The 13,006-nt window shown below is 36.6% G+C and overlaps 1 protein-coding gene across 1 annotated transcript in view; it reads left to right on the top strand.

The window, feature by feature from the left end:
- ERGIC2 (ERGIC and golgi 2) overlaps positions 1–13,006 on the top strand; it is a 37,084-nt gene extending 24,078 nt beyond the window's left edge. The window contains exons 10-14 of the mRNA XM_028144114.2: positions 774–872; positions 6,635–6,732; positions 9,954–10,116; positions 11,138–11,220; positions 11,384–13,006. Of these exons, the coding sequence (XP_027999915.1) occupies positions 774–872; positions 6,635–6,732; positions 9,954–10,116; positions 11,138–11,220; positions 11,384–11,446 (506 nt within the window). The 3' untranslated portion in view covers positions 11,447–13,006. The remainder of the gene's footprint in view (positions 1–773; positions 873–6,634; positions 6,733–9,953; positions 10,117–11,137; positions 11,221–11,383) is intronic.

Consider the following 13,006-nt stretch of genomic DNA (forward strand, 5'->3'; position numbering starts at 1 on the left):
GTGCAAGATAGGGCTTTGAAAGTGGACTGTTTTGAAAACAGATATCCATAGGAGAAAATAAATGATTAAATTTACCGACTCTAATCCATCTTCTCCTGTCCTTAAACTCCTGTCTTCTGTTTAGTCATTACTCAGAAGTTGCCCAGGTTAGGGAGGACAGCCTAGTGTGCTTTGTATTACTTTGTGCACATTTCTGCTAATTTCTATAAATAATGAAGGAAACATATTTCAAGTTTATTTTAATATCTAAGTATGGGCATATACAGTATTCAAGTTAGTTCCTTGTAATGATTGTCATGAAACTTAGTTTTTAATGTCTGCTTTAGAGAACAAAAGTAATAAAGTCATAAAATTTGTTTGGTCCTATATAGCAGGGTATTAAAAATATACCTGATCAGTTAATTATTTGGATTCATGGACGACATCCCAGTGGCTTCAACAACATAATTCTGTTACTAGATAGTGATTAGACCAGGAAAGACTTATTTTGGGGTTATCAGGCTTAGATGTAATATTATTTCTTAGACGTTGATTTATATATAATCATGAAATTTGAGATACAGCATTTTACCAGAATTTACTTACTTTATGCATTTAATTCCCAGATATTTATATGCATTTTTCTCAAAGTTAATGTGGTTTTAAATACTATTTTATTACACCTGCAGATTTTAGATGTTTTCATCTGAAAGTAAATAAAAATGTGAAGCCATCTGTAATGTGTTTTAAATAATAATAATTCTCCACTTAATTGATTTTATTTTTTGCCTCAGCATACAACTTTTCTCACAGAATAGATCATTTGTCATTTGGAGAGCTTGTTCCAGGAATTATTAATCCTTTAGATGGAACTGAAAAAATTGCTATAGATTGTAAGTACTTAATACTTATTGTTGGAATTTGCATGTAGGCAATTTTTTTATATCTTTAATATTAATACATTTTTAATAATACTCTTAACCCACTTGTAACAGATAAGCAGATAAATCTTTTAAGTAGTTTAAGTGGTTGATAACCTTTAATTGGAGATGTGTCTGGAAAGACTTTGTCCTACCAGTGGATAATATTTAAAATGTTAAAAAAAATGAGCCATAGAGCAGAGTAAAAAATTAGAATTTAATGTAGGCTAGAGGAGTAGAACTTAAAAACTCTCTAAATATATGAAAGATAAATGTTTTAATAGGGCATAACTGCTTTCCCATATTCACTAAAGAAAGAATGAGAAAAAAAGGAAGTTTCAACATTCTAAGAAGAATTTTCTTCTTGGTATAGGTTCATAGTTCTAAAATGCATATTTACCGCTATGGAAACCTCTCTGCAGAATTTTGTAGGCATCAGAAACCTACAGTTATTCTAGAATGGTTTGGTTATCAACACAGATAGAAGTTGTACATCAAGCATGTCAAACTCAAAGGCTAACATGGGCCAAATAAACAAGATTTAAGTTTATGTGGGCCGCAAAAACAAAAGCTTCAATTTTCATAGAAACATAGGTTTATTTCGATAGAGACATGTTGAATACAAAGGGCTGAAATAAATGAGTAATTGTTAACATAAAATAATAGACCATTTTAATAAAAATATTTTTTCTTGATCATTAATTTACCAGACACTGAATAACTGCACAAATTAATAAGTGTAACGCAAATAAGCCTATTTTCCTTGCTCTCCGAAAGCGAAATATTTCCTGTGTGCACACCAAACAAGTTAGTCCAAGACTAATGGCTTGGCAGTCAGCTGCTAAAATATTTGCTGCTAGTATTAGTGGAGAGAAATGGTGCGCCTGCACATAAGGCGTGTAAGGGAAATGAATGCAACATGTTTATAGTAATCAGTCATTAGCGAACATTATAGTTCATTATTAATAATTATGTATAACAGGTTCTTGAAAAAATTACGTTATGAAATTTTTATTAAAATATTTCTTACATACCATTATATTGGCTGGGCCACATGCGGGCCATGAGTTTGACACGCTTGTTGTACATTATAGCACAGGTACCTTTTGTTACTGTTCTAACCTTCTTTTCCACTTAAAATTTAAGTTTATTTAAATATGGGTGGATTATTATTATTATACTATATAATAAAAGCCTACATGGCGTCACACCCTTGCACGACGTCATCATAAGATGGCTGCGTGCACAGTGGAGGCGGGGCCCGGCGGCCGCTCTGCACGGTGAGGCCTGGGGGTCCTGCAGCTCAGCGCAGCGTGAAGGAGGCCGGTCCCAGCGTCTCTGCTGGTCCCAGCGTCTCTGCCGCCTCGTGTGGAGGAGGCGGGTCCTGGAGGAAGAGGCAGGTGGCAGCATGGGAGGGAAGTTGTGGGCGATCAGGCCAGCAGGGGAGGGCAGTTGTGGGTGATCAGGCTGGCAGGGGAGGGTAGTTATTGGTGATCAGGCCAACAGGGGAGGGTATTTGGGGGCGATCTGGCCAGCAGGGAAGTGCAGTTGGGCGTGATCAGGCCAGCAGGAGAGGGCAGTTGGGTGTGATCAGGCCGGCAGGGGAGGGCAGTTGGGAGCTATCAGGTCGGCAGGGAAGCAGTTAGGGGGCTATCAGGCTGGCAGGCAGGTAGGCGAGCGGTTAGGAGCCAGCGGTCCCGGATTGTGAGAGGCAGTCGGACATCCCCTGAGGGGTCCCAGATTAAGAGAGGGTGCAGGCTGGGTTGAGGGACACCCCTCCGCCCATGCGTGAATTTCGTGCACGGGGCCTCTAGTTATTATGTTTTTTGTTTTGTTTTTTAATATATTTTATTGATTTTTTACAGAGAGGAAGGGAGAGGGATAGAGAGTCAGAAACATCGATGAGAGAGAAACATCGATCAGCTGCCTTCTGCACACTCCCCACTGGGGATGTGCCCACAACCAAGGTACATGCCCTTGACTGGAATCAAACCTGGGACCCTTCAGTCCGCAGGCCGACGCTCTATCCACTGAGCCAAACCGGTTTCGGCATAGTTATTATGTTTTTAACTTTTGTAGCAAGTAATCTCTTGAGCTTCCTGATGGTTTTAGTTCCCTTTCCTCTTCTTAAATAGTCATATTGTATGACATGCCCCACTTTTAGGACCTTTTAAGGACATCTAAAGCTTCCTATACTAGCAAGAATTCAAATATTTGCAAAACAAATTAAGGATTTCATTTTTTATTAATTCAAAGAATTTTATTAATATTCTTTTCAGTATATTACGCTTAGCATAGTGTTATAATCAGATACATTAAAGATGTTTTACTTAAAATACTGACTTACCTTCAGAAGTATTTTATATTTGTATGAGAATGTTTTCACTTAAGGATCCTTGAGTGTACTGAATTTGGAAATGTGTGATTAGAAATTATAAACTCTTATAATCTAATTTTTAATCTAAGTATATGTTCATTATATACCAAAATGCATTAATTATTACTTTAAAAATGTTCATTTGAAAACAAGTTGGTTAATACTGTGCTTCATGATGCTAAAATGAACAATTAATTTTTGTACAGAAGTGGTTCTAAATATAAACATTAATTTTCAAAAGGCTTTTTTTAAGTCTACTTGTTCCTAAATTCAAAAGACTAGTTGGTATTTAGGGTTATGTTATAAAATGCCACTAGATGAGTGTCAGTAAGTTATTCAAAGCTTTAATGCAGATATACTCTTCTCCTCCTAACATATGTTCTGCTGGGCCTCTTTTTCCAAAAAGGATAAAAAGTTAGCATTAGAAGTCTATTATGTTCAGGTAACCACCTCCTCCTTAATGTTCTCCTGAAATTTTGAGGGATTACTTAACAGATACACCTTTAAAACTATGCAGATTTGAATATATCTAAAACCTTTGGGACAATTTGTAGCTTGCAGCAACATTTCATTCAACTGCACCCCACCTGCCTCCCATCCCCCAGACTGGCAATAAGTTATTTAACAAACCTGTAGCCCTTTCTTGAATTAACATTAGACAAATAGATCTTCAGTAGTTGTCTGGCCACAGGTTAAAAGGATTACAGTTTTTCCTGTCATATTTCTTTGACCATGGTTTGTTATTTATTGCATTGAGACTTCACTCCAGCTTGTGGAGAGATTCCCTTTGTCCTTCATTTTTACCCTCAAGTCTAATTATCTCACCCATATGTAAGTGAGGTAATTAGTTATTGCCTCACCACTCTCAGTTTCAACTTTTGTCATGAATACTTAATGCCTAAACACCTTTTTCTCCTATAACTTTCAGCTTGCTCTCTGTATGACATGATAGAGTTTATTTGTAAAACACCTAAATCTAAGCACAGAATGAGCAACTCACCTTATATCAAAGAACAAGCTAAAAGATTAAACTGAAGACCATCCACAGTTGATATGCTATCTACTGGTGGTAGACAAAGTTGACACCCTTTTACCCTATTATTTTCTATGATAATATTTAGGATATTATATTGAAATTAATAATAGGAGAACTGGTAAAAAAAAAAAAACTTTATTTTATTTTTTTAAAAAATATATTTTATTGATTTTTCACAGAGAGAAAGGGAGAGGGATAGAGAGCTAGAAACATCGATGAGAGAGAAACATCGACCAGCTGCCTCCTGCACAGCCCCCACCGGGGATGTGCCCGCAACCAATGTACATGCCCTTGACCAGAATCGAACCTGGGACCTTTCAGTCCACAGACCGACGCTCTATCCACTGAGCCAAACCGGTTTCGGCAAAAAACTTTATTTTTTAAAGTTAGTGTGGTACAAGTAGTAAGAGAAATATGTGGTGACATTGAAACAAGCTTTGATTTATTATGTTAGAAACTAGTTTAATGCTAGTGTGTGAAGAAACCATTATACATACCTCTCTCCCTCCTATCTAAAGTTTCACCCTTCCCTCCCCTATTCAGAATTAGACTAAGATAAGAGACAGACATTGGGTTGGTAGAAATAAAAATTCATTTATGCTGAGCAAAGAAAACAACTAGACACACAAAAGTATATACTGTATACTTCCATTTATATGAAATTCTAGAATAGGCAAAACTAATCCATGAATTTTATAGAATACTAGAGGCCCGATGCATGAAATTTGTGCGAGAGTAGTCCTTCCTTCCCCTGACTGCTGGCACCAGCTTCCCTCTGGCTGCCGGCAGGGACCCGGGCTTCCCTTGCAGCCCCAGCTTCATCCTGAAGGATGTCTGAAAGGTCGTTTGGCTGTCTGGTCTAATTAGCATATTATGCTTTTATTATATAGGATAGACCTAGAGAATTAATGTTTTGTACTATGTGAACTGTTAATTGTTTAGAATTAATAATTACTAATATAATGGTATTTATGACTTGTATTAAACCTAGACATTCCTAATCTATATATATAAAAGCCTAAGCAACCGAACGACTGTTCACTATGTTGCACACTGACCACCAGGGGACAGATGCTCAGTGCAGGAGCTGCCTCCTGGTGGTCAGTGTGCTCCCACAGCCAATCTCCCGCAGCCCCTCCCCCCGGCCGGCCAACCTCCTGCATCCCCAATTGCCAGCCAGGCTGAGGGACCCACCCGTGCATGAATTTGTGCACTGGGCCTCTAGTGACTATATAAATATGATCCTTTTGATTACACAATAACCCCAGGCCATCATTGAATAGTTCCTTTACTTAGTTTCTGCTGTGGTATCAATTTCCTTACATTTAACCAAAGGATAGCTAATTCAATGTTGGTTTACTTACATATCTTAAGATATTAGTAGAAACTGAAAATATGTCTTGTGATGGTTATAGTATTGTAACTTTATTCTTACTAGTTTCTGTACTGTAAAGGAATGCTTTTATTTTTCATATCCTATCTAATAAAAGAGTAATGTGCAAATTGACCATCACTCCAATACACAAGATAGCTGCCCCCATGTGGTCAAAGATGTCTGCCCCCATGTGGACACAAGATGGCCACCACAAGATGGCCAGCAGGGGAGGGCAGTTAGGAGGGACCAGGCCTGCAAGGGAGGGCAGTTGGGGGCAATCAAGCCTGCAGGGGAGGGCAGTTAGGGGTGACCAGGCCAGCAGAGGAGGGAAGTTGGGGGTGACCAGGCCTGCAGGGAAGGGCAATTGGGAGGGACCCAGGCCTGCAGGGGAGAGCAGTTGTCGGGGGACCAGGCCTGCAGGGGAGGGCAGTTAGGCATCAATCAGGCTGGCAGGGCAGTGTTTGGGGGGTGATCAGGCTGGCAGGCAGAAGCGATTAGGGGCAATCAGGAAGGCAGGAAGGCAAGCAGTTGGGAGCCAGCAGTCCTGGATTATGAGAGGGATGTCATCCCTCGAGGGGGTCCCAGATTGGAGAGGGTGCAGGCTGGGCTAAGCGACACTCCCACCCCATGCACGAATTTCGTGCACTGGGCCTCTAGTTTGATATAAGGATGGTAATGATTACAAAGATATCTAAGTGACTAGTTCATCCTTTTAAATGTCTTATAAAAGATGTGTATGTGACTATTTGAAATATGCTTACTGAGAAATTATTTTATCAAGTATTTATTGATTTCATTTAGTCTTTTAAAATTATTTTTTGTTAGGCATTAAGTCACAAGTAGCATTAAATTTCTGATTAGTGTATTTAATAGAAGGAGGATATGTTTGGCAGTAGTTTTGTTGCTACTGGATTGATGGAAAAAAACACAATTTGTTTTTATTCTAGACAACCAGATGTTCCAATATTTCATTACAGTTGTGCCAACAAAACTGCATACATACAAAATTTCAGCAGAAACCCATCAGTTTTCTGTGACAGAAAGGGTAAGTTAAATCCAATTAATAAAATGATTTTTTTAGCATTTTATATTCCTCCTGCTACAAAATAAGGTTGTAGTTTCAGTTGGTGCCCGCCCCCTTTTAAATTTGTTGAAAATTTGAAATGCATTAATATTTTAAGACAATAAAATACCAGAAATGGGTGTTAATATGTTCTAGTGAAAGAAAAGAAGTTGTTTGTTTGTTTCTTAAATCTGGAAGGTTTTGTATTCAATTAACTCAAAGTTATTAAATTGATGGCATTAATTATTTCAGTCTTAATATCTTAATTTTGTAATGTTTTTTCATGTATTGGTATAAACAATTTTCTTATTTGCTGGCAGATTCTCTGATTTCTGTGTTACTTCTTTTTTAGTTAATGTATCTAACCTTGGTCATGCATTCTTATTGTGGCTCAGATAAAAGATTTTGAGGGTTTGCCTTCCTAACTTGTGCTTTGTCTACTTAAGAAGACAAATGTTCTGCAACCTTAGGGTGCATTGGCCTTATAAATAAATATGACAGTGAGGATCAGAGTGCTGGAATTGGACAGTTTAATATTTCTCACTTATTCTGGAATCATGTTTTCTTATTGCGTTTAAGAATGGTAAATATTCAAATACTAGTATTCAGAAGACTTCTAAGGCTTTTCTCGAGATGGAGTTTTCTTTTAATAGTCTTATACTTTGTGATGGCTTTGTCCTTAATACTTGTAGAATTTTCCTTATTCTTAGATTAAATACTGAAGATTTTAGGGGTCAGGTGTCATGTGTTTAAAACTTTTCACATGGCTCAGGGGAGCAATCAAGTATGTACTGGTATAATAACTCTGTGTGTGTGTGTGGGGGGGGCGTATACAGAAAGAGAAACTAGGTAAAGTGTACACAAGTATATAGGCAGTCCTTGGGTTACATCAGAGATCTGTTCCTATGGTGTGATGTAACACGATTTTCGCTGTAAGTCGGAACCCACCTACATAAGCACCTACGTCACTCACATAGAGCACATACACAGCAGTAATGAAGTGAAACAGTAAAAAAAAATTTAAAAGAAAGATAACAATTCCTGAACTTTGTGGTAAATAAATAAAAAACATAAAGCACATTTGTACATACGTCAAAATGACAGAACTTTTTTTTTTTTTATAAATACTGTGAATGGGAGATGGCAACGTAACCACGAAACGACGTAAGTCAAGTCTGACGTAACCCAAGGACTATCTGTATATTGTGCTTTTCTGCATTTCTGTATGGGCGGGGAGATACCATTTCTCACTAAGATTGGCACCACCTGATGTCAGTCTACACAGTGGCCGGGCTTTGGGGAAAATAGGCACACATCATTGCTAAGGTAATGCAAAACAGCATAGTCTCTAAGGAAGGGAATCTGGCAGTATCTATAAAATGACTCAGTAATCCCAGTTCTAGGAGTTGAATACAAGGATAAAAGTAGAAAAAAATATCACAATGATGTGTGTATGAGTGTATTCTTTGTGTTATTTGTAGAATACTAGAAACAACTCAAGTGGTACATCCACATTTGAGGAACATGCAACTTTAAAAAAAGAGAGAGAAAAAACATAACTGTATACCAATATGAAATTATGTCCATAATGTATCCTATATAATAAAACCCTAATATGCAAATCGACCAAACGGCAGAATGACTGGTCTCTATGATGTGCACTGACCACCAGGGGGCAGACACTCAGTGCAGGAGCTGCCCGCTGGTGGTCAGTGCACTCCCATAGGGGGAGTGTCGCTCAGCCAGAAGCTGGGCTCACGGTTGGCAAGCGCAGCGGCAGTGGCAGGAGCCTCTCCCACCTCTGCTACAGGCGGGCGGTAAGGAGTGAGATATCCTGGACTGCGAAAGGGATGTCCGCCTGCTGGCATAGGCCCGCTTAAGCCAGCAGGCGATATCCCCCAAGGAGTCCCAGACTGCGAGTGGCACAGGCCGGGCTGAGGGGGACCCCCTTCCCCCCCCAGTGCACAAAATTTCGTGCACCAGGCCTCTATTTTAAATAAAAGAATTAAATAAAATAAAAAATAGAATCCCAGAGCATTTGACCATTGCAGAGTATGTTTGTGCCCATAAGATGACTAAAAACAGTTGTTTCACTTAAAAAACAAAAAACTCAAAAGGAGTACCTGGAGTTGGTCAAGTGGAGGATGAGGAGGACAGAAATGGGGAGGACTGGCCTTCATTGGTCCTGCAACCCAAAGGGGATCATTATTAGACTTTTGTTCCAAGGACAGTCTGATCAATCCCTGAAATATCTTTCATCCATAGAGGTGGTGAGAGTATATTTTGGCATGGCTGAACTTAATCAGGGCTTTAAGATGAAGTCACTTTATTGGAAAGTTTAACAATGGCTTTAAAAGGCTCTATTGTGTTAATAGGGGAAAGGTTTTTGTAATGTCCACATAAAATTGTTTTAACTTACCTTGTTATTCTAAATCTTGCAGTTTAGTTGTAGCTTAGTCAAAATAGGTAGGGCCTGACATAAAAGTCATAACAAAGTACTGTGATAGCATAGTTGTTTTGAGCTATAATAGAAATGTTTTAGAAAGTTTGCAAACTTGATTTTGAAGTGTAAACATAATGGAATGAAATAGAATATTTTCTTAGTGTGCAGTGTGGTAGGTTTATAATTTTAGTTTCATTTCTTTCAAGAAAAGAAATTTTTAAACACTGAACCAGTTTAAACCAAATATTGATATCTTTAAAATTAAAGCACTGTTTTTTTCCTGTACTATATCTTATGTCATTTAAAATGAACAGCAGAGAGTGAAATTGTTTGTTTTTAAATCTGATCATTTAAATAATAGGAAGTAAATGATTATTTTGTAAATTCTTAGCAAAGAGATATAAAAAATATGTCAAAATAAGAATTTAGTTTTCATTGATTTGGTCAATGAAGAATGTCCCATATAGTTAGTTATAAGCTCTTGAGCTCAACAGAAAATTTGTATGTTAAGTGACCTTTTAGAGAAGAAAATTAGAATAATTCTCTCCTTTTGATTGCTTCTAAAGCTAACCACACAAAGAATACAGAACAATTTGATTGTCTCTTAAGATCTTAGACTAGTGGGGCAATTCGTGCAGAGATTTGGATGTCCCTCTCCTATAGTAGGGGTGTAGGGTTTCATATTGACTGTATGTAAGTAACCACCTGATATAAATCCTGTTTTCCTCCTCCTCCTATCTCTCCCTTTGCCTTCCTTTAGGAACGTGTCATTAACCATGCTGCAGGCAGCCATGGATTCTCTGGGATATTTATGAAATATGATCTCAGTTCTCTTATGGTGACAGTTACTGAAGAACATATGCCATTCTGGCAGTTTTTTGTAAGACTCTGTGGTATCATTGGAGGAATCTTTTCAACAACAGGTTAAGATTCATTCCTTTTTTGTCTAATTTCTAAAACTGTTGCTAACACTGAAATTAGGATGTTTGTAATTAAAAGGGGCAAAAAATAAACACACTTTTTCATGTTTTGATATTTAAAGAACTTTTTCTTTTAAGACTCATTCCAAATCTCCAAAATTAATGGATTAAGCATACCTAAATTCACTGCATTCAGTGATTTAAGGGAGATTACTTAGTGAGCTAGACAGATCCTGGAAGTGAATCCAAGTTCTCCCATTTACATAGTGATAGCTTTGTATAAAATTTAGTATTTACCTTTTCTGAAATTTGTTTTCTCATCTATAAAAAAGGGACTAATGGTTTCTAACTTGCAAGTGTGTTGCAGAATTAGATGAGAAAATGCCTAGAAATAGTAGACACTTAAATGTAAATTTTCTATTTGGTTTAAAGTATTTTTAATTGTATGATATGTAAAATAATATCTTATGGTACTTTGAACTATGTGATAGTTCAGTCAGTGTTTTTATAATTTTGACCTTTTCCCCCTGATATTATGGGGTTCTCTCAAAGATGATAATTACTTACAGAATTGTAAGAGTTAAGTACAATAAATAGCGAAAGGAAATAGTTCCTTCTTTATCCCCAACCCCTGTTGAGTATTACATGGACTGAGTAGTTTATATACTTTGAATTATATTTTTTATGTGAATGACTAGCTTTTCTTATAAAAGTCTTTGTCATTGCTTCATTTAAATGCATTTAAATTTGTGGTGCTGGTATTTATTTTTTTAAATTATGTGGGTGGAAGATGTATTAAGCACTCTTGAAAAGATTGCTTTGTCAAGTTCATGAATCATTGGATCTTGTGATTTTGAAAATAAATTCATTTGTTTTAAAATTAAACTGTCATTACTTTTAACCGTGGAAGTAAAGCTAACTACTTTCTTTCCTTCCTTAATCTATACCATTATAATTTAGTTTTATATTATTTAGGAAAAATTACATTATAGCATAATTTAATTAAAACATTTTTTTATTACAGGCATGTTACATGGAATTGGAAAATTTATAGTTGAAATAATTTGCTGTCGTTTCAGACTTGGATCCTATAAACCCGTCAATTCTGTAAGTGGTATAATATAAATGGTACTGATCTCTAACTCGTAGTACCATTGTTAAATCTAAACAGTATCTTTTGGTGCCCAGAAAAAAATTGTCCCCAGTAAAGCCTTGTTTAGAGGAACTAGTGTGATGAGTAAAACTGATGCTCTGGTCTTTTTCTCCCTAGGTTCCCTTTGAGGATGGCCACACAGACAACCACTTACCTCTTTTAGAAAATAGTACACATTAGCACCTCCTAGGTGAAGGAGAAAAACTTTTTGCCTGAGACATCAAACCTTTTTTAATAATAAAATATTGTGCAATATATTCAAAAGGAAAAAAAAAAAGAATGAAACGCAGGAATCATACCTAGAAAAAAAAGAGAAAAAACTGAAATCCTATATATGTTGTGTCTGTTACAAATGTCTTAGAAGAAATTATGCAGCTAATCAGTGAATAAGTCCAACTGGAATATTGCTTCGAAGATGACCCCTTCTGATGTTTTCACAGCAAATGGGCAGTGTCGAAATCGGACCTTGAAGAGCCTGAAGGAAAGAGGTCAAACCACATCTAAAGAAAAAGGCATTAATAGTGCTAATGTCTGCGTCCTTTTGTTTTTAAAATATGATATCAGAATAAAATATGGAAAACTAGTCTACACTTTAAAAAGTTGTGATCAGGTCACCTTGTTAATAAAGATAAACAGGGATGGGTTCACATGCCATAGCCATATTAATGTTAAGCCATATTGACAAGACCATTTATCCAATAGTTTGGTCTTTTGAAGGTAACTGCTTTTCTTTAACCTCTGGCTATTGACTTTTTTAACTGTTCAAGGCAGGGTCATGAAAGACCAAGGTGAATTCTTACAGGGGCAGGTACATAGGTGCTATAACATGTAACAGGAATCATTCACAAATTGTATGGTGGGCACTTAATACAGGGGGGAAAAAAAGCACATGTTTTTAAAAGATGCTAAATTTTCTAATCTGATCATATTGTGTTGGTATACTGTGGGAACGGGGTGCATAATAAAAAGATACACTACTGATAATGAAAATTATCAGTTTGTAAAATATTAAGAAAATAGAATATTTTATATGTGCTGTGGTGAGTAGGCGACAGGGTAACTAAATAAAATAAAAGTGTGAGGCAGCTATTTAAGTAAAACAAGATAATGTCATATCTGAGAGGTTATATTAAATGATTTCCGTTAAACTATCAAACTGGATGCAAGAGGTATTTGCATTCAGAATGTCCTGAATGTGGTTGATTCTGTATTAGATTGTGCTGTTCTGGCTTTCTTACTATTTAAGACTTGATTTAAAATTTTCAGACTATAAAAGATTAAAAATAATGAGAGGGAGATCATTCAGGTACCATTAAAAACTTACTTGGAATATGTGTGCCAACATCAGTTTCCTTTTGTAATACTTAATGTTAGTAGAAGAATCATCAACCAATCCCCATGGTGTAAAGCACTTGGGAAAATAGGGAAACAAAAATTCCGGGTAAGTACCAAGGCCAAGGCTAAAAAGCTAGATTTAAAATCATGGTTTTTAGAGGATAGGCTGTCACAAGTTGTAGTTTTTCAAATGGATTTTTTTTTTTTTAAAGTAAAATGGTTTCTTGAAAACAGTTTGGACAGTAATGTAATAGAGAGGAGAAATACTGATAAAACTTTGCAGTAAAACTTATGTTGAATGGTATTTTGCAGAAAATAACAAGCATCAATGTTTAAAATGCAGTTTATCATTAAGAGCCACAAAGTTAATGGATTAATACAGGTGACATAACAGGCTTTGAAACA

The sequence above is a fragment of the Eptesicus fuscus genome, chromosome 7 (assembly GCF_027574615.1).
Source record: "Eptesicus fuscus isolate TK198812 chromosome 7, DD_ASM_mEF_20220401, whole genome shotgun sequence".
Lineage (NCBI taxonomy): Eukaryota > Metazoa > Chordata > Mammalia > Chiroptera > Vespertilionidae > Eptesicus > Eptesicus fuscus.